The following is a 20,149-nucleotide window of genomic DNA, read 5'->3' as shown; positions in this document are numbered from 1 at the left end:
TAGTCCACTTTTTTTTTTTTTTTTAATAAAAGCCAAGGGTATTCACAACAAATCAGTAATAATTCATCTCCTTAGGAAGGGCCAAAGAGTCTCTCCTCCTTCATTATCAGACATCCTGCTGTGAACTCCCTTTACAACACAGGCCCTCAGAGCCAAGCTGAAGAGCAAGTCCAAAGTCTTTGGAACAGAATTATTGAGACAACACTTGGGAAGCTTGTCCCACCATGTATTCTTGAAGTGATTGAAGTTTATAGTATACTGTGGGGCACTTCTCATGAGTACTAGTTGCCATTTGACACTAGGGCACTGCAGTATGGAACTAAAAGGATTTGAAGAATTGAGGAATTCCATCATAACCATCTCTGGTTCAAGAAAAAGATTTTCCACAAGTCTGCATCGTTCACAGAGGAAATTCAGGCAGAAACTAATGTGGCAAGATTGCAAAGAACTTACAGAACCACAAGAAAATAGGAAACCTAATTTAGATAAGGCATTTGGGAACAGTTCTAAGACTGAGCCCATCAACTAGGAGGGAAATAGGATTCATTATCTTAAAGATCTGCCTTCTTCACTGAGTTACCTTCTTCTCATCTTGTCCTGACATTCCCTTATTCTTTCTTGGCATCAGCCACACAAAGTCCATGCCAGTGCTGTGATTGCCCTTTCCAGAAGGTTGCCCTGTGAAGGGCAGTACTTGCAACCCAATTTTAACTCTGAAGCAATAAAATGAAAACAATACAGCTGAGTATTAATGTATGATTCAAGTCTGTAGTCAGCTGTCTTGAATTACCCTAAGAACTTTTTGATTGTTGTGGGAGAGTCGTCCAAATCCAGCATTTCTCTCAAGCAGTGTTGCAATCTGGACCATCACTACCAAGCTTTGTAAGATTTTCAAAGAGGGAAAGAGTAACTAGACAAAGAAAAAAAAAAAAAAAGAAAAAGTCTCTGCTTGCAGACTGTCAGTGAGTGGTTGTAGGAGACTATGGCAATGATTATCTGTGGGTTTGCTGAGGAACACATCAGTTTGGTAATTTGTGGCTTAGATTGCAAGTTCCAGCTTCAGTAAAATTAATTTAAGTGGGTACCAAGTGGATGACATCAGTGCAGTGGGGCTTATTTTAGCCTGATTTTGTGCAAGGCCATGAACAACACTAGTGTTCTAAGAGAACTTCTCTTCTGCTGCAAGGCAGGGGACTGCAGGTGGTGTTTCATCCCAGTTCTACCACTGTTCTCAAAATACCAAACTCCTGCTGAACTCAGAGGAACAGATCCATGTTCCACAGCTTGAGAAATGTGTCAGGACATCAGCAATATACAAATGCTAACAAGAAAAAATGGGGAGCTATTGAGGGCAAAAGCAGCTGAACAGCTGATGCTGCTGGACCCCATGCATGGAGCACTGACAATAGAGAGTCAGTGACTACAGGGAGCAAAGCACATTTAAACTGAGTCATTATTTCAATGAAAGATTATTCAGTGTGTAAAAGACTGATTTTTTCCCACAGTGTTGTAATTCTGATTCATTTCTATGTCATTTTGATTGACATCTGAAACCTGCAAGTATGAGAGTTTCCAAGTAATAACTTTGTCTCAGTGATGCAATTTGCAGTCTTTGATCATCTCCCTTGTCAGCATCAATCATACAAACAACAAGAGGATGAAGCACCTGAACAGCCCTGAAGATCAATGAGAGGCAGTGAAAAATCTATGAGCTCAGTAGCTGGGCTGCTGTTCTGTGGTGAAGAGGACACAGAGAAGGCAGGGTTAAACATACTTAATGTTTCATGTCACTGAAACACAAGCCAAGAAAAAATAAACAAAATAAACAGAATCACAACACTTATTTGGAAAGTTCTCCAATAGCAGGAGTCTATTTGTCCCCCAAACTGAAATGGCAGAGTTGCACTTCAGTAATCTCTCCATAGCTGTGAAAAAGCCAAATGGGATCCACAGACCTTTGTCCCTCAGCAAAGACAACTGAAAGCTCTGCACTAAGCCTTGAATGGGAGGGCCAGAGCCAGAAGTAAAGCCAGGACACCACTGGACTGCAACAATGGCTTAATCCCCTTCTTCTCACCTAGATGCTCTGTTGTGACAGCAAGCTTTGAAAACAAAGAAGACAGAAGATGGAGCTTTCAAAAAAACAGAAGGCCTGTTTCCCAAGTGTTAAGTAGCTTTCAGGGTGAGGAGTAAATGTTTGTGGCCTAAGATATTCCTCTCAACAAACATTTAAAAAATGTATTTAGTTTTCACCACAGGCTCATGAATTCTGGTGTAGCAGCATGGTCAGAAAGATCAATTAAGATGAGGTTGTTTCTTATGTTTTTCATTCTTAGTAGATCACAAGAAGAATACAAGACAAAAACGTCATGTGCTGTGAGAAATTCTTGTCCAGGCAAACAAGAATCTTTTTGTTCCATTCAGCCCCAGAAAGGCCTCAGTGGGATCACTGCTTCCAGGTGTTGATCACTGCACTTCAAAAAAGATGTGAACCAACTGGAAGAGTCCAAAAGAGAGTGGTAAGGATGAGCAGAGGTTTAGAAAACATGATCTATAAGAAAAGATTGCAAGAAACGGGGTTGTTTAGTCTGGAGAAGATAAGACAGAAGAAGCAGATAACTGCCTTAAAATATGTAAGAGGCTGCTACGAAAGGACAGCCTGCTTTCCATGTTCTTGGCACACAGGAAAAATAAACAAGCTTAAATGACACCAATAGTTCAGGAAAATAGGGATGTGAAGAAAAGCTAATGCAGCACTGACACAGACCACACAGGCTGAGGAACCTCCCTGGAGGTTCTGTAGAACCAACTTGACACTTGTTTGCAGCAGGTGAAGAGACACTGATGCTGCCTTCGAGGCAACGTATGGACCAAGGACCTCAGGTTCCCTCCAGGCCTGATTTTCCAATATTGGATTGCGACACAACCGTTGTTTTTAGATGTGTGTCAGTGAACGTGCCATTATGACATTAGAACCGGACCGTCCAGTGACACGTCCTCGACAAGGCGACGGAATTCCACGGAGATGCCAGGAGGCAGAACTCCCCGAGGCTGCCCCGCGGCTCGGGAGCGCCTCAGGCCCGTGACGGGATTGTGACAGGCTGGGATACAGAGGTGGGTTTTGCTGCTGGAGCTCTGCCCCCGCCGCGCCCCCGGACTCGTTGGGCCGGGCGCCGTGACCCCGCCAGGGCCGGGAGCCCCGCGGCCCCGCCGCCCCGGCCCTGAGGTGCAGCCGTGACGCCCCGGGCGGCCTCGCGGTGACGCCACGGCCGCGTCAGGCCGCCCGACGGCGCAGCCACCGCCCGCTGCCATCACGGCGGCCCTTCCCGTGAGCTGGCGGGCGGGCAGCCCGGCCTCTCGGGGCGGCGGTGCCGCTCGGGGGCGGGTGTCCCGGCGCTGCCCTCACCTGCGGAGCAGCACAGCACCGCGGGGCGGGCGCCGGCCCTGCCCAGGCCCAGCACCGTGGGGGCGAAGAACATCGCTTCGTCATCAGGGTGCGCCGTCACCAGCAGCGCGCGGACGCCACCGGCCCGCGCCGCCGCCGCCGCCGCCGCCGCCGCCCTTCCCCGCGGGGAGGCGCGAGCCCCGGCGCCCGCGTGACGGCCCCGCAGGCGGCGCGCGCCGCCGAGCAGCAGCGCGAGCAGCAGCGCGAGCAGCAGCGGCAGCGCCGCCGGGGCCCAGCACCACGGGCCCGCTGCCATGGCGACCGCCCGCCGCCCCGGCGGGAAACGGGGAGAGGCGGCAGGAAGGTTCCGGGACACGGGAGGACTCCCCCCCCCCGCACCCACGCAGACGCAACCAAGCCCTCCTCTCTCTTCCCCGCCTCGGGGCGGGGCCGTTCGGCCGCTGTCGCGGAAGCGTGCCCCGGTTGCTGCTCTGCAGGGCGCACCGGGAAGCCTCCCGCCGCCTACCGGGAAGCTTCCCGCCGCGCTGCCCGCGCCGGGCTCCTCGCCGGGGAGCGGGGCCGTTTCCACGGGGGCCGGTCTCGTTGGGGGGGGGGGGGCGGGGGGGGGGTCGGTGGGGAGAGCCCGGGCCCTGTAGCGCACCCAGCTGACCCTGCCGTTAGGTTAAGAAATAACGAATAGTGACAAAAGTTGGGCTTTTTCAGCTTTTAGTACCTTCTGTCCGTGCTACTGTGGAAGAGGCGGGCCGAGGGAAACCGCGAAAGCGGGGCGAGGAGCTGCAGACGCGTTCTGCTGTCTGCAGATCTGTCCCGAGTGTGGCTGCAAGGGAAAGAAACAGCGTCTGGATACGTCTTAGGAGCGAAGTCAAACCGCTGGAGAAGGTTGCAGAGCAAAAGGAGACAGGAAGTAATAAAATAAAACATGAAAAAATGCAACCAGGTACATAACGGCCTTGGAAACTGCTTTTCTAGACAAAACGGGCAATATGGAAGACGAGTGTTGTGTTGGCAGTGGTGGAGTGTGTTAGCTGGGTAGGTTTAGGAAGTAAAAAGAGGAAAGCACTTGAGACGAATTCAGTACCTGAAGAACAGCAAACACCTCAGGGTGTGCCCGACTTGTCCTCGCAGACTTTCAGTTGGACACTGTAACTTCCAGCGAGTAGAGGCAGTCACAGGCATGTGTTGGGACTAACGACTGCAAATACTTCAGCCTAGAGGTGGGTCCTGTCACCCTGACACAGCACTTGGGAGTGGATCTCAGCTCCTGTAATAACTGTGCCGAGTACAAGACGCGTTTTATAAGCAATCCTGCCTGCCCCGGGGTGAGCCCCTGTCTGGCTAGTCGGAAGAAACGATGGTATGGGGAGAGATCCCACAAATGGGGGACAGAACTTCTCATCTCTAACGGAAATTGTACTAACTGTGAGGTAAATTCATTTTGCCTAATGGTATCGCTCTCGTTTCCCGCCGCAATCCCGGCAGCAGAGTAATTCGTGACCTCGGCACACACGGCATCACGTCTTCACGGGCAGAACGCGATGCGGATTTGAAACACCGTCTTGAAGACGCAGGCAACAGTTGACATATTCCTCATCCCGGGCTTGGATGAAAAGTCATTTGAGGTGTGAGAGCTCTCTCACAGCTTTCAGATGGCAGCGGTCGCCAGAGGCAGCGTTAGAGCAGGCGGGCCCGGGGGTTCGGGCCCGGGACGGTTCCCGCTCTCAGGCACCCGCGGCTCCATTCATTGGGAAAGCCACGACCCGCCGGCTCCCCGGGTGCCCCCCGCTCCCCGTTATCGATAATTATACATCGATATCGATTGTCTCGTAATGCGGTGAGGGAGAGCGGGGCGCTGAGGCTCTCCCGCGCTTCCGGTCAGTAGCATCACCGGGAGAGCAGGCGGGCCGGGCCGGACATTCAGCGGGGCCCAGCGGCTGCCGGGACCCCCGGGCTGGGCCGCCGGGACCCCCGGGCTGGGCCGCCGCGCCCCGCACTCGCCTCATGGCGGCCGCCCCCCCCCCGAGCCCCCCGCGGGGAGGGGAGGGAACCTTCCCCGCCGCACCGGCCGGCGGGTCCTAGAAGGAGCATAGCAGCCCCGCTCTCTCCCCGCCGGGCCCGCCCGCGACTTCTCGCGGGTTGGCGTTAGCCGGGCAGCGCCTCGCAGCGGGATGGCGGGAGGAAGGGGCGAGCCCCTGCGACCGGTAGAAACCACCGAGCGGCCGCGCTGCTGTTTGCTCGGCAGCTGCCAGGACCTGGTGAGAGGGGGCGGAGCCCGGCCAGCCGGGGGAGGGGAGGCAAGATGGCGGTGGCGGTGGCGCTGAGGTTGAGGTGAGACGCCGCGACCGTCCAGCCCCGCCAGAACCTGCCGCCCGGGCCGCCCCAGCGCCGCGCCGTCGGTAAGGGCAGGGGGCCCGGCGGGGCGGCCCGGGGGGGCGGCGCGGCCCGGGGGGGCAGCGGGGCCTAGCGCCTCCGCTGTGAGGAGGAGGAGGAGGAGGAGGAGGGGGAAGAGGCGGGGGCCCCGGCCATCCCTTCCTCCTCCCTCCTCACCGGGGAGAGAGCCGCTCTCGTTCCCGGGGGGAGGGCGCGGGAGCTTTTTTTTGGGGGGGGTCCTCGGGGGAGCCGCGGGGGGTGGGGGCGGTGGGCGGATCAGGTGTGGGCCGGGCGGGGGGTGCCCGGTGCCCGCAGTTTTTGGGGTTTGTTTTTTTTTTTCTCCATTGACGCTGTTGAGGGTGTGCGAGAAGGTCCCGAGTGGCCGGGGGTGGCTGGGAGAGGTGGCTGGGAGAGATGGCCCTTGGGAGGAAGTTTTTGGAGAAATCCTAGAGCATCGCGGTGCTTGGGTGTTCGTCCCTGCCTTGTAGATAGGAGAAGTGCGAGTTAAATATATATATATACACAAAATCAGAATGTATTTCAAATAAAGGGCCAGTTCTTCAAAACCAGCCACTCGGACGCTCGGCCAGGAGTGCGTTAGTGCCTGAAGATGTCCTGGAGGTGCCTCGTGGCCCCAGCCACACGTTTGAGGTTGTCAGTGGTGGGGACTTGTTGGTGATGCTGACGCTGAATTATTCATATAGGAGCTGAAAACATCCCCAGCTTCTGTCATCTCTGGGCTGCTGGAGGGCACAATGAAAGTGGCTTTTTCTAGAATTATTCTGACTTGATGGTAAAGAACTTTGTACTTACTGGTTTTTCTGGACTTAGAAAACCCTGTGGGTGTCAGGTTGGTTGCAGTTAGACAAGATTCTAGGTGGACATATGTACTGTTAGACAGGCTCAAGTCAGTAAGTCTGGACAATCCAAAACCTGCTTCTTATTGTTTCACAGATATGGGCTTAACAAGTGTTTTACCTGTTCATGACTGTAAGTATTGGTGTAACCTAAGAATAATAATAAAAAGGACAACTTATGACAAAGAGAAGGGGATGTTTAGTTCTGAATACTTGGTTTTGTGGCAACATTCTTGTATTATGCCGTATTTTTTGGTATAGTGCTACAGTTACGAACTGCTAGAGCTCAGGTGGGGATTTCTATCGTAGGCAGTATGATTTGAGGGGAAAAAAGCAGTGCTATTATCAAAAAAACACATCATTATTGTGGCAAGTAGGATGTCCAGGGGCACAGCTTAAGTGCTTGAATAAGCGGACACACTGCATTAAGTCACAGCACATAAGGACCTTGTGCATCTGTTGCAATTTTGCACTGCAGTTTTATTCTGCAGAAGGTTGTTATTCCTGATTAACTAAACAACCTTGACATTTGGAAAGGAAGTATGTAATATTTGAAGTGGATTTCTAGTTGGCTGGATTCTAGTGTCTTGCGTTGGGGGATGAAGGACCTTCGTGCTTGTGCTTATCCCAAGGATTCAAAAGTTCAGAGGAAACAGGCCAACGACAGTGACCCTTTTTGCGAAAGCATGGTTAATTTTTTTCTTGACATCTCTTTTCTATGTCATCACAGTATAGGCTGCTAAGGAAAAGAAGTTCTTTTGTGCTCTATGTGCAGCATGATTTGCCTGTTTGAACTATATTGTTTGATAATGGTCACTAAAGTACCTAAACTTGTTGCTGAAACATGGGAAAGAACAGCATTTTTGAATCTTCTTTCTAATGTGCATTTTTTAACGTGTGGAGAGGATATTACAAGTGTTTGCTTCCCCAAGTGTTATTTCTCTCTTATCTTCTTAGTTATTGTACAAATCAATTAAAAATAACTCCCCAGATTGAAACTAGATGCACAAGATTGGACTATATTCACTTTTCTACATTGTGCTGCTGATTATTTATTTTAAATACATTTTATCTCCCACAACTGCCCAATTAATTTGCTCTTTCTGGGCATATGTGTGTTTCACTGTGATTTCAAGGGACTTAGAAAACTCTCTTAAAAACTGTGGTAGAAGTAGGAACAGACTCTAAAGGCTCCTTTCAATTTCTGCCCTCTGGTCCCTTTCCACCATTCTTATGGTTCTCTGACTGCATCTTCTAAGTGATTTCATTTCTCAGCTACAGCATGAGTGAGAGATGCTCAGAGGAAAGGGAAGCTGACTCTGCTTCAGCTACTTGTAAGTGCATGGAAGTAACTGAAAAAGTCTTCATAACAGAGAAAAAAATTTTTTTCTCTAATACAGTTATTAATATTGGCATTTTACTTACTCTTTCAAAGCTCTCAGCCAAAGTTTTGGTGAAATGTTTAATTCTTCTTCGTTTATGCTTGGCTAGAAAATGGTTTTAGTGAAGATTTTCTTGTGTGATCAAAAAAAAACACCCTTCACAGTTCCAGTGTGCATAGCTGCTTAAATTTAAGATGTTAACAGTAGTTTAAGCTGGAAGGGGTCTGTGCCTCATGCAGGTGCACTGCAAGAGTACAATCTTGAGAACAGACTAATAACCAGACAGCAGTTTCATAATGCAAACAAACATTTCCTGGATGCCAGGCTCGAACTCTACAAGTCATTTATGTTCTTCAGTCAAATCTTGAATCAGTGTTTCAGATGACAAGCTGTTAACTGAACATGTTACCTTGTCTTTCTGCTGTAAATGTTCCAGATAAAAATTCTGACCCATGCAGGACTGCTGTCTGTAAATATTTACTTTGTGCTATTTCTAAGTTATGCAAATAGCCAGGAACCTGCTGAATATAGCTTCCATTTTGGATTCTCTCTCCTTCAATGATTCTCCACAATGTTTTGTGATGTTCCCTTCCTCTTCCATGCTAGTTCAGTGTTTATCCACCATCTGTTAAATGACTGCCTGGGCCGACTGAGCCTGGAGTTCAGTGAGTTGCTGTGCAGGCAGCACAGCTCAGTCTTACCTTGAAGCTATGTTACCTCCCAGTATCCTAAGAGAGAGTTCTGTGTCCTTGAATAGCTTCACATCTAAACCACTCATGTACTGGGGCTGCTCCCAGCCTGATTTGAGATGCAGATTTTTCTTCAGGCCTAAGGAAGATGTTGGTCTGTATGGTTTTGGTACAAGATGCATCAGCCATCTCTGAGAAATCCCATTGTTCATAATTCTCAGGAATAAAAAAAATCAGAAATTAAATTTTTATGCAGGCAGATTACTTGTACAAACTGTTGTCCAGGACTTAAAAATTCTGTGCATGTTGACTGACTAATCTTGGGTAAAATATGTGGGTTGATGTGGCTCTGAGCAACCTGGTCTAGTGGGATTTGTCCCTGCCCGTGCAGGGGGTTGGATCTAGATGATCTTTAAGCTCCCTTCCAACCCAAACCATTGTATGATTCTGTGAAAACTGAAGATGAACATACATTCATGAAGATGATGAGGGAAAGAACACATATAAATGGAGGAGAATCAGGTAAAATACAAAATGTGCTTAAACTAGTACAATGTCTCTTCTAATAGCTCCTCTTGTGCCACATGTTTGGTCGTGCCTTGTGCTGTACTGCAGAGAAAGAGCATTTGGCCAGTTTTCTTTGTAGTCTTCATGAAGTTGGAGGCAAGTTTGGCCTCTGAGAGTTGAAAACAACCACAGGAGTGTTCCCTGGCTCCAAGAGCAATGTCTGCTGGGCCATTCCTGGTGGGATTCCAGGGCAGAACCTGGGGCTGCTCTGAAAAGCAGGACAGGTATACTGTTACAGTTAGCTGTACACATCACCTTATCAGTAGTAGTTTTGGGAAAAAAAACCAACCAAACATGAATTAGCTTAAATAAAAAAATATTATATACTTGGTTATCCACTGTAGAGTTTTCTCTCAGGTTCATATTCTTCAGCTCTTGTGTCTGTTTTTCTGCTGCCTGAAATTCTGTATTGACAGAGAAGGGGTGTCTAAAAGGTAGGACTTCTCCCATGTAATCAGTGTAATTTCATGGTTTAGTTTTCTGGGAATATTATTCACAAAACCTGTCTTAATAAATGTGGTCACTTAACTCTTTCATTATAGCCATAATTTCTGTAGGTGCTGATGCTTCACCATTGTCTCAAATATCAGACTTTTGCATATCTAGAACCTTGAAGTTCTGGGTTGCTGCTTTTTCTTTCTTTCCCCACAGATATAAAGATTTACTTATATCATTAGTAGTTAAAGATCTCTTCATTCTTTGCCTTTTGCCGTGACCTAGAGGCTTTTGTGTGAGTCTCAATTAGAAGTTATATTTTGTTATATATATTGTTGCATTCCCTCTGAAGTAGAACATCTCAAACTTAATCATAAACTTTGTTTCCAGAAGACCCTGTTCCCTTTCCTCTGGAGTATCTGAATAGACTTAGGCATTGCCCTTATGTACAGTAAACAAAAAAAAAAGTTCTTTTTTTAATCCTAGTTTATTTTTAGCTAAAATCTAGACTTGATTTTATCTGAACCCAGTCAACTGAGGAGAGTGATGAGGCTGATACATATTTTTTCTTGATCTTCTCTTTATAGTATGTGGCTTCTCTTGTAGTTTGTGGAGCTATGAGTTTAGTTGGTGTGGATTAGTCAAGTTATATTTCCTTTTCCAAACTAGAGCTGCTTTAAAAAGCTGCCACTATAGATACGCTTTTGATAGTGAATGAACTGCAAGAAGAGACTGGAAACTTAAAACTGTGACCCCATAATTACTTGCATGTCAAAGTGATGTCAAAAGTTTTACCTGCAGATGGATTAACATTGGAGGAATAAAGTCATGTACAGGTTCTGTTTTTCAAGTGCCTCTGCTTTCAGTCCTAGGGGGAGAAGGAAAAATGGTTGTTTTGAAAGATTATTTCATACACAGTGTATGATATATATGAAGTTTGAGGTCATAATGGTTACTTCTAAATCAGAGGTGAAACAAGAGGAAATAGGTAGGTGAGTTGGAGTAAACCTCAGTGGGCTGTTGGGCACTAGCTCCTGAGTGAGGATGCCTTGCTGAGGAAGGTTGTTGTAGTTCTTATCACCACTGTTTGTGTAGCATCTCTTGAACCTCTTGCATGCTACAGACTGGTGCATCAGAGGATGCTTTGTGTTGTTTTCTGTTTCACCTTAGTTTTGTGGATGAACTTTGAATGCTTCATTATCATAGAATCATAGAACTATTCATACCCAGTTGAATTATTCCTGTGGCAGGAACAGGGCCCTTCAGAAGGGGTGAAGTAGAGATGTCTGGGGTTTGGGAACTGCTCCAGTTACCTTGAAAAAGAAGCTGTCTCCCCTTGTGAATGAGAGACCTTACCTGTGCACTATTTGGGCTTTGTAGGGTTTGCTTTGGACATTCAGTTCTGTTGCTTTGATTTCTGGTCTTTGCCTCATTAACATTTTCTATAGTGTACATTAACTGCAAGCTGCTTGCTTTCTTGAGACAACCAGGAATGAGAATCTGGTCTTGCTAGGAAAACCAAAATATGTTTAAAATGTCTTTAGAATACAAACTGTGCAGTTCTCTATTATATACTTTTAAAATAATCAAACAAAAAAACCCCAACCTTTTAAGGTTTGTACTGTTCTTTGGTGTGAGTCGTTGCTCAGTGGTACTTTTAGTCAAGGAAATGTCTACATCCTTCATTTCAATTTCTGAATGGAGGACTTCCTGCTACCTCTTCTGGATAATTTTGGTGGTGTTGTGATCCTCCTTGGCAGCAAAGAGCTGGAAAGGCTCCTTCACAATCAGCAAGTGCTATTTGTCCATAAAAGAAGAGGTTTCTTCCCTCAGGGATCCTTTGTACCCTGGTGTGTTAGTGTGTTAACTGGTGAGTGGATGCTGACAAGATGTACTGCTCTTTGAAATGTATGCACTCAGCACCCCTTATTTTGTGCAGCAAGTGGGCAGCTGAATAGAAACTCCCTAAGATGTTAACACAGTTTTTTGCTGTTATGATCCCTCATATAATATGGTAAAGTTGTGCATTGCCTGGGTCTTGATGTCATGTATTAGCAACTTTTCTTTAAGCTCATAAATTACAGGAGAGATTAAAATAGAATTTCCTGGAGAAGAGTATCTTGTCAGCTGAATTTGATCGACCCCATTTTGGTAGAGCACAAATTCTATTTGTATTTGTAGTTACCTAGCAGGAGAGAGAGAGAAACTGTTATTTAAAGATGAAGTGTAACAATGTGATCCTGAGATCTGGCAACAGTTTGGTTGTAAAATCCATATTCAAGTATGCAACCAATATTCACCTTTTGGAACAGCAACAACAACAACATTTAAGTACTCTTTTAATACTTATTTAATATTTAATGTTCCAAAAGCTATTACTGAAGTATTTTAAGGAGTTTGTAGTCTCCTCATGGAAAATCTTTTTCTATTAAAATTTGAAGTATAAAATCCTGTTTTAATTTTTTAGCTGTCTTGATGCAGATGGAAAAGTCATGCTTGTATAGAGTAAATGTGACATCTTGAATTGACTGCTGTAATGCTCCCTGACTTCTGTAATTGGCTAAATTAGAGTATACTATGCTTCCATGTCATGTAGAATATGAGTCAGACACTGTATAGCATAATTGTGAGTTACTGCTTTGGGCATTCAGAAATAAGACAATATTGTGTGTTAGTGGAAATTTCAGGCTGTGAGATGGGTCAAATTCAGATGTTTGGGCTTTTCTTAGCATCTTTTTTTCGCACACCCCCTGTTGCTGTATTTATGGCTTGATTCATATGACATTAATAATTAATGGAGAGAATGGTATTTAGTGTTACTAGTAAAACACAGCCTTATAGATGTTATTTATTTTACTGTATTTCTAGAAGGGATAGAAATAGCAATTTTTGCGTCAACAACCTCCTGAGTAGAGGAAGTGCAACTATGTGAGATTAAAGTTTTCAGGAATTTATGGTGTATTTTCGATGTCTGTCACAGAATAAGAAAAGACACTTGCACATGTGGCATCGTTATGGAAAATTCAGCAGTTAGTTGTTCTCAACTTGGAGGAAATATGTTTGTTTCTTTTCATTCTAATACTCTATGCCCATATGCTTTCATTGCAAGCTTCTCTGCAAGAGTATTCTGCCACATAAAACTGAATGGAAAAACATTAAAGGAATTGTGGAAGAGGTCCTGAGCTTTGAGGATGTTGTCTGCTCTTCAAAAAAGGGGTAGCACAGCATTCTGGAACATGTTTAAATAGCCATTACTTAAATTTGCTTTAATTTCAGTGTTGCCCTATTAACATTTTTTGCTTGTAGTATGCAAAGAATCTTTCATCTTTTGGGTGCTGTGCCCATCAGATTTTCATACTTACAGACACAGCTGTAAGCCTGAATATTGTAGCACAACATTATTTTGAATCTGCTCAGGCATCAGCCTTCTAGTAGGTTCTTGAATGCAAACCCCATGTCTTTTAGGATTGTCCTATGGAATGATCCTATAACTAATTTTCTCACCATCACATCCGATTCCACAATACTTTGCAGAACTTTGTATAATCACACTTAAAGGGTTAACATAGATCAGTTTGAACCCAAACTTCATCACCAGTTTTTTTAATTTTTTTTTTTTTTTCTGAATAACTGTCATATGACTGTGCTGATAATTGGTCATTAAGGCAGTGACTGAAGGACTAATAACTGCTCTTGAATGTCTAGTGCTTTTTTGCTTAAGACTTTCAGACTGCTAAGTCAGTCCTAGCTTGTAACGGTACCATTAACGTGTTGAGCATTGGAATTTTACAGGGTAAGTAACACTTAGCCCTTTACTGTGTCTATTAGTTTGAATAAATAACTTTATCTATGGAGGTTGTACCCATTAAGGTATTTTTAGAAGCCTGTCAGAATTGTACATGTTAGTGTTTTCTTCTGTGTGGTGTATCCCTGAGATGCAAATTTGATGTTTCTGCTTGAGCGCTTGGACAGATTTATGATTATCTGAGAAAACAAAAATACTACTAGGAAGACTTTTGCAAATCTAGAAGTGGGCTTGAAGGGTTTTACTTCTGTGACTCTCAGCTTGTAATTTTGTGCAATTATATGTGAGTTGGAGCATTGTGTCTTGAAGATAAAGGCACATGAAATCCAGTTATTGCGGTTAAATAGGTTGTCCCTTAATTATGGCCTGTTTTGGTTTGGGTTGTTTCCATGAGATTGTTTCATTACCTTTTTACAAAGTGAAATCACAGAAAGAATTAATCACTCGTCTTGTTACCATGCTTTGGATAAAGCCTTTCTAACCACTGCTGAAATGGTCCTTTCGCTTCTCATTTTCTCATTGGAGTAAACTTTGAATAAATATCCCTGAATTAATTTAGTGATTCATTGTAGATCCTCTGCGTAAGGCAGAGCCTTCCTCTCTCTGCTATAGGTTACTTACATCACAGCTTAATTTACTAAGGCTGCTGACTTAAAAACAAAATCCCCCAACTCAGTTTAAGCCTTATATGACTGTAATCTAATTCTTTGTGCTCTTTATATCACACTTCATTTGCTCAAAAACAAGATGAGGAAAATTCCCAAAAGGATGTGAAATTTAATTAGCAAATGTTGGTTAAGTACTTCAAGATGGCATGAAAATGACTCTAAATGCAGAAGTGTTAGCTTGTTTCATGTTACGTGAAGAAAAACTGAGTCTACCCACAAGAACTGTCTTTTATCTGTGAAGGTAGGAGACATGGCTGTGGTTCCACAGACAGTGAGTAGGTGACTGCATCATCCTTTTGGCCTCTTGACCCCTTCCTTCTGCTGGCACAAACATTTGTGTGACCACGCGTTGATGGTTTGGGGGAACTGGCCTGCTAAAAATAGTCACAGTTTTTAACCTGCTGCATTTTCCCCTAGTGAGGAACTGCTTTTCTTGGGCAGTGCTTTCGGCTGCTGAAAGTGCTGCAAGACTTGTGTCTTATTTCTGATTCAGTCATTGACTATTTCCTGGCTAGTCTTTGATAGATTTCTTAACCTTTCTGTGACTCATTTTCCCATGTGTATACTGATAGTACTTCTGCTTCTTTCTGCAGCATTTTGAGATCTGGAGATCAAGAGCCATTGTTCAAATTAGCTTTGCCTCACAGAACCAGATCTGAAATGATGCTCTCACTCTTCCTGTTATAATATCCAGCTCTGAATTATTTGTAACTTGCTCAAAAATTCTCCACATATGACGATGTTATTTTATCTTGTATGTTTTACCACAGAATCTGGGAGTGGCAGTGAAGTGGGACACTGCAACAGAATGGACTGGGTTCTGAAATACAAAACAGGAAACATTTTTCTGCCCATTTTAGTTGTCAGTATTCAGTGAGACAGACAGTTTGCCAGCCTGCTTGGTGGCCGTATGAAAGTATTCACAACCAAACTCTGTGAAACGTGTAAGGTAGAATTCCAGAGTCTGTACCAGTTTTTATAAATGTTTAGATGAGAAACCTCTGAAATTTTCAGAATAATAATAATAATGTGAAACAGTATAAAAATACTTATCTGCAAATTGCTGTCATTGACTGAGCTGAGTTGGAAGTTGATTTTTTTCTATCCTACTTTGTCACGGGTGCAGAAAATGAAGATGAGCAACCTCTGTTCTGGCAGGGAAGAGGGAACCAGTGGAAGGATTGGAGAGGCAGAGAAAGTTAACAGCGAGGAGCTTTAAAGGAGAGGATTCTGATAGGATTTGAGTGGAGCTAGATGAAGGTTGTCATGACTAATGGAAGGGTGCAGCAGTGAGGAGAGCCTGGATGAGGTTGTTTACAGTCTATGCACACAGTCACAATTTCATGCAAAAAGACTGCCCTATTTAAATGTAATCTGAATACAGAGAATTTGGAGAGGTTACAGCAGGAAGCTGGCATTGCTCTCACTGACCAAGAAAAAATAGATTGATGAAGAATAACCTGTGTCTGCTGGATACATGTGAGCAGATGCTGAACAGAGAGGCAGATGCTTTTAGGTCGAAGGTCATAAGGTTTCCTGCAGAGAAGTAAGAGTTGTAGTCAAGTACTTACATACTCAATTACAGAATTAAGTTAGTAAGACAGGGAGAGATGAGCAGAATATTGTTGGTAATTTTATAGGCAAATATTGACCAAAATTTCACCCCCAATCTGGCAGAGAATGTAAGCAAGCTCCTACTATGAGACTGGGAGATAAGATGGGGTCTGTAGGGCATGTAGAGAGGTCAAATTAGGAGAGTGTGCAGGCACATACAAATATCTATAACAAGAAAAGGAGGCTTGGAGAGAGGGAATATTGTACTTCAGTGTCATGTGCTGTATTACAGTGTTGATTTTTGTCTTGAAAGAAATGAGATCCTACACAGAATCCTCATCCTTAGTTCCCTCTCCACCTTGTAATTGCCAGCATGTAACTATGTATATTCCTCTGCTGTTGCTACCCTTATCTTTTCCTGCTGTTGTGTCAGTTCTCTTGAAGAGAAGAATGCACCCCATCATTGATAACTTCATTTTTTCTATTTTTCATCTCTTAACTTCCTTCCTCTCTTACTGAACACTGTTGTAACCTCTAATATTGTTTCTGTTGCCTTCCTCTGTTGGCAGCTTTTCTTTGTTTCACTTACTTATTTATTATTATCATGATGCAACTACAAACATGATAATGGTTGCAGTCCTCAGTAGAAGGCTGTTAGACTGAATGTTTTCATATGTATTTTGTAAAACGTGTAGGTTATGAGATATGGGGTTTGAGTTAACACTGCTGGATGGATGAAGGGTGTTCATACTTGGGCACTGTGTCCCCAGCCTCATCTCTACATCTGGAGTAGAATCTGAAGAGACCTTCAGGATCTCTCATTGCTGCTGGCTGTGAAAGAATCTTATATCAATGAAGATTTAAAACCCAACAGTCCTAAGACAAACCTAACAATCTGTACACTGAAGTTCTTGTGAATGGAGAAATAGCCTTTGTAGTATAAAGTCAAGTGAGTGTGGATTGAACTTTTGGCACCTGGGTTAATGATCAACTTGCAGGTTGAGAAAATAGGGAGAAGATGTAACTCAATGGAGAGAAACTAGGAAGGACCTTGGATCATGCAATACTTGGCCTATATTCATGTGTGATTTTCAAGTGGTTGTTCCCCTGATCCCCTCTGCATCCCCACGTTCTTCAGATCTGCCGGCCTGTGGTCAGAATGTCAGGGAAGAAAATAAGAACAGGATGAGTTTTTATTGATTCTTTTCCACAATCTGGTGTGCATTTCTGGCTCCCTGAACCTCAGAATGGGTATCACAGAACTAGAGAAGGTTTGGAAGTGCTTGACAAGGAACAGCCAAATTAAACTAGGATTCTTGAGCATGGAAAAGATATGGCTGAAGTTACAGCATCAGTAATTCATCAAACTAAGATCTGTACTTTTGTAACTTTTAGTTCTCTTAACATCCTTCTAACATAGAGCCAGTTGTTAATTTAATAGTAAATGTTCACCAGCCTGTGATAGGGGTGGTTATCGCACTAGTAAATATTTGATTGAGCTGATGATTAGCTACATGCCATAGTTTTACATTGAAGTTGAGAGAGAAAAATCAAAGGCTTTTTTTTCCTGTAGCTTGGATTTCAGAATACATTTGAGCGTTCAAGTACTACAGCTTGTAACTAGCTAGCACCATGGATATTAACTAAACTGCTTGCTTTCTGACTCAGAAAACTGCTTGATTAAATGGAAAGCATCTGACTCAGACCTATTACACCATCACTCAGTTGGTAGAGATGTACCCTGATTAATGCAGTATGAATGATGAAGTGTAATACATGTTAATGGTGAAGAATCCTTTGTTAGAACTTGTCACTTGGATGAGTTATAGGTACTAGCATAGACATATAGGTACTATAAAGCACACAACTCATGATCTGTAGTATTTCTTTGAAAGAGAAGCTGTAGTTTTTCTTTAATTTTTGAAATAGTGTTTAAGAGGTAAATCTCAATTTCTCTCATTATGATAGTCTAACATGTAAAGCTTTCTTTGTTTGATGAAGAAGTGAGGAAGAAACCCCAGCCAGAACAGAAATGATAAAACGTGTCAGATAAACTTTGATCTGTATGGCTTGCTGTGTCTGATCCTTTCCTGAGCTGATTTTGTCTATTGTCTGTTAATGGAAAATGCAGTCCAGAAGTATAACTTTACATGTGATGTTTGTGAAAGGCTGCAGATTAATGTGCTTTGAAATGAAGCCATCTAGGCAGGGATCAACAGTTACTTCATTTGAAGGCCTGATATGTGTGCTAGGCTCTGCACCAGAGGTTGAGAATTTGCTACAGGTCTGAGAATTCTGCATTTAATGCATAGGCTCCAAGGATTCTATCTTTTGAGCTATCAGGAATACCTTGTGTTTGAAAAATGTCTATGTCCTGCTTTTTTGTTTAGAGCCACAATTTACCTGCTCAAAGAGCTGATGAGCACAGTGTTTGATCAATCTCATCTGATCTTCATCAGCTACAACTATAGTCAGTTTTGTAGATGCTTGGACTTTTGTTGGTCAACATGTCTAGATTTTTTCAGTACTTAAAATCTTCCCAGATCAGTCTGCATTTCAGTGCTCACTGTTAATCTGTAGCTGGAGAATACAATAGAGGCAAAGTAGTCATTGAATGTCAACTGAACAGGATTGTTTTAAGGCTTCACAGTATATTCAGTCTCTGGCATCCCATATGAGTCAAATTATTCTGTCAATTGAAATGGTGTGTTTGGTTTTTTTTCTTTGTCACTGCCTTTTCTGCCAACTACTTCTGCAAAGCTTCTGTTGGATTGTAATAGAAATCTGGGCCTGACTAATACACTGTGGTGTGATGAACTGTAGGTGGCATTGAGTGAAGCAGCCCTAAGACTACCTGAAAGTCAGAAACAGTTCATAGAATCAAAAAACTCTGTAGAAGAAACGAAAGTGAGCTTCACATTCTACGGAAGAAATTTACTGTAAATAGAGTCCATCTGTAGACTATAATAACCTCTTCAACTCTATTTAAAAGTGACCTACTTTTCTTTTAAAATCCTCCTAATTCAACTGGTAAAATGATGTATTCCGACAAGATAATCCTCAAATCTTTGTGTAGACAATGCTGACATGTCTCATTTTGAGCCCATTTAAGACCTGTTAACATGTTTCAGACTAGAGTAACCTATTAAATAAATACATCAGGAAAAAGCTTTTACTGGTAATGGTTGTTTTGCTTAGGTGACTATGGTTGTAATGTATTGTGAGTACATCTGGTACTTCAGTGCTTATCAGTGATCTTTTTTCCTTTAGGCGGTTTCCTAGAAACATGATTGCTTGCTGGTCTTGATCTCACAGCTTTGTGAAGACTTCTTCTCTGATAATGTCAAGTTCAGGCTACCCTCCTAACCAAGGAGCATTCAGCACAGAACAGAGTCGTTACCCTACTCACTCTGTCCAGTACACCTTCCCCAGCACCCGGCACCAGCAGGTAAGAGGACACCAGGCTTACAATTTGAGAGAGTTTATATTTATAATTCAGGTGTTTGCTGTGCTAAATGGGATTGGTTTTTTTTATTTTATATATATATTTTTTTAGCCAAGGTAATACAGGTTGTTCATTTGGTAACAGTGGAGTTTGCAGACCAATACACCCAGTTAAAACTGACCAGGGAGATCTGTTTAACAATGTTGTTCGTGGCTTTGGAGTTTGGGTCTTGTGTTAATGCTGATGGGTCTGCTGCTTATTTTATTGTGTCTTTGAACGAGGGTCTGGCTCTAGTGTGACTTCTGGGAAGTATAATCTGTAGCCATGTACTGCTCCTTGGTTCCTTCTCAAGCATTACCTTGACAGGATAAAACTGCCTGTTGAATTATGCCTTCCTGCAGTGCTGTAGCTCCAATTATTAAAATCCCTGCCTACCACTGACTGCAGTTTTGGCTTTTAAAAGTTTTTGCGGTTTTGTTTTGTTTTGTTTTTTACCCCTTCTTTCTTTTTACATAGACTGGTATTAAAAAATGCTCTATAAAATTATGAAGGTATCATAAAGAAAACCCTGCAGCTTGTCAGTATTTCCTAGAATTTAACATTTTAAAATCTGCTCAAACAGGCAAAACATATCTTTAGAAACTGACCTGTCTTAAAGACATTGAGAACCTTCTCAGTCCGTTGAGTCTTTTTGATTCTTACTTTCTCTACTTGTTTTAATGTTGAAAAATCAAATATAAATAAATGCTTGAAGTGGCAAAGGAAGTTTTGCCTGCTGAGGAGAACTGCTGCTAGTGTTGCATAAGTAAATGGTTGTGGGGTGGTTTGGTTTGGTTTCCCTCTTTGTTTTTTGGTTTTTGGTGTTTGTTTTTTTTTTTTCTGAAAGCACTGCATTTTGCTCTTTCAAGATTATTATCTGCTTTTTACTTGGTTTTTTTTGACAGATCTGAGTTTTATAATTCAATATCTTTATA

At 43.5% G+C, this 20,149-nt stretch overlaps 2 protein-coding genes and 1 long non-coding RNA gene across 5 annotated transcripts in view; 2 read left to right on the top strand and 1 right to left on the bottom strand.

The window, feature by feature from the left end:
- Window positions 1-3,762, bottom strand: part of PIGL (phosphatidylinositol glycan anchor biosynthesis class L) — a 55,796-nt gene extending 52,034 nt beyond the window's left edge. The window contains exon 1 of the mRNA XM_051636153.1: window positions 3,407-3,762. Within this exon, the coding sequence (XP_051492113.1) occupies window positions 3,407-3,701 (295 nt within the window). The 5' untranslated portion in view covers window positions 3,702-3,762. The remainder of the gene's footprint in view (window positions 1-3,406) is intronic.
- Window positions 2,917-4,339, top strand: LOC127392359 (uncharacterized). Its single transcript, XR_007891244.1, has 2 exons — window positions 2,917-3,114; window positions 4,109-4,339. It is a non-coding gene; the product is annotated as an uncharacterized LOC127392359 (long non-coding RNA).
- A 1,343-nt stretch (window positions 4,340-5,682) lies between these two features.
- Window positions 5,683-20,149, top strand: part of NCOR1 (nuclear receptor corepressor 1) — a 67,229-nt gene continuing 52,762 nt past the window's right edge. The window contains exons 1-2 of one of the 3 annotated variants that reach the window (XM_051636115.1): window positions 5,683-5,731; window positions 19,001-19,178. In XM_051636115.1, coding sequence (XP_051492075.1) covers window positions 19,071-19,178 — 108 coding nt within the window. In that variant the 5' untranslated portion in view covers window positions 5,683-5,731; window positions 19,001-19,070. Of the gene's footprint in view, window positions 5,800-6,127; window positions 6,567-19,000; window positions 19,179-20,149 lie in introns of those variants that run through there. The other 2 variants (XM_051636114.1, XM_051636116.1) reach the window with 2 other exon arrangements.

This window comes from Apus apus, chromosome 18 (genome assembly GCF_020740795.1).
Source record: "Apus apus isolate bApuApu2 chromosome 18, bApuApu2.pri.cur, whole genome shotgun sequence".
Lineage (NCBI taxonomy): Eukaryota > Metazoa > Chordata > Aves > Apodiformes > Apodidae > Apus > Apus apus.
This window is presented reverse-complemented; position numbering and strand designations above follow the sequence as displayed.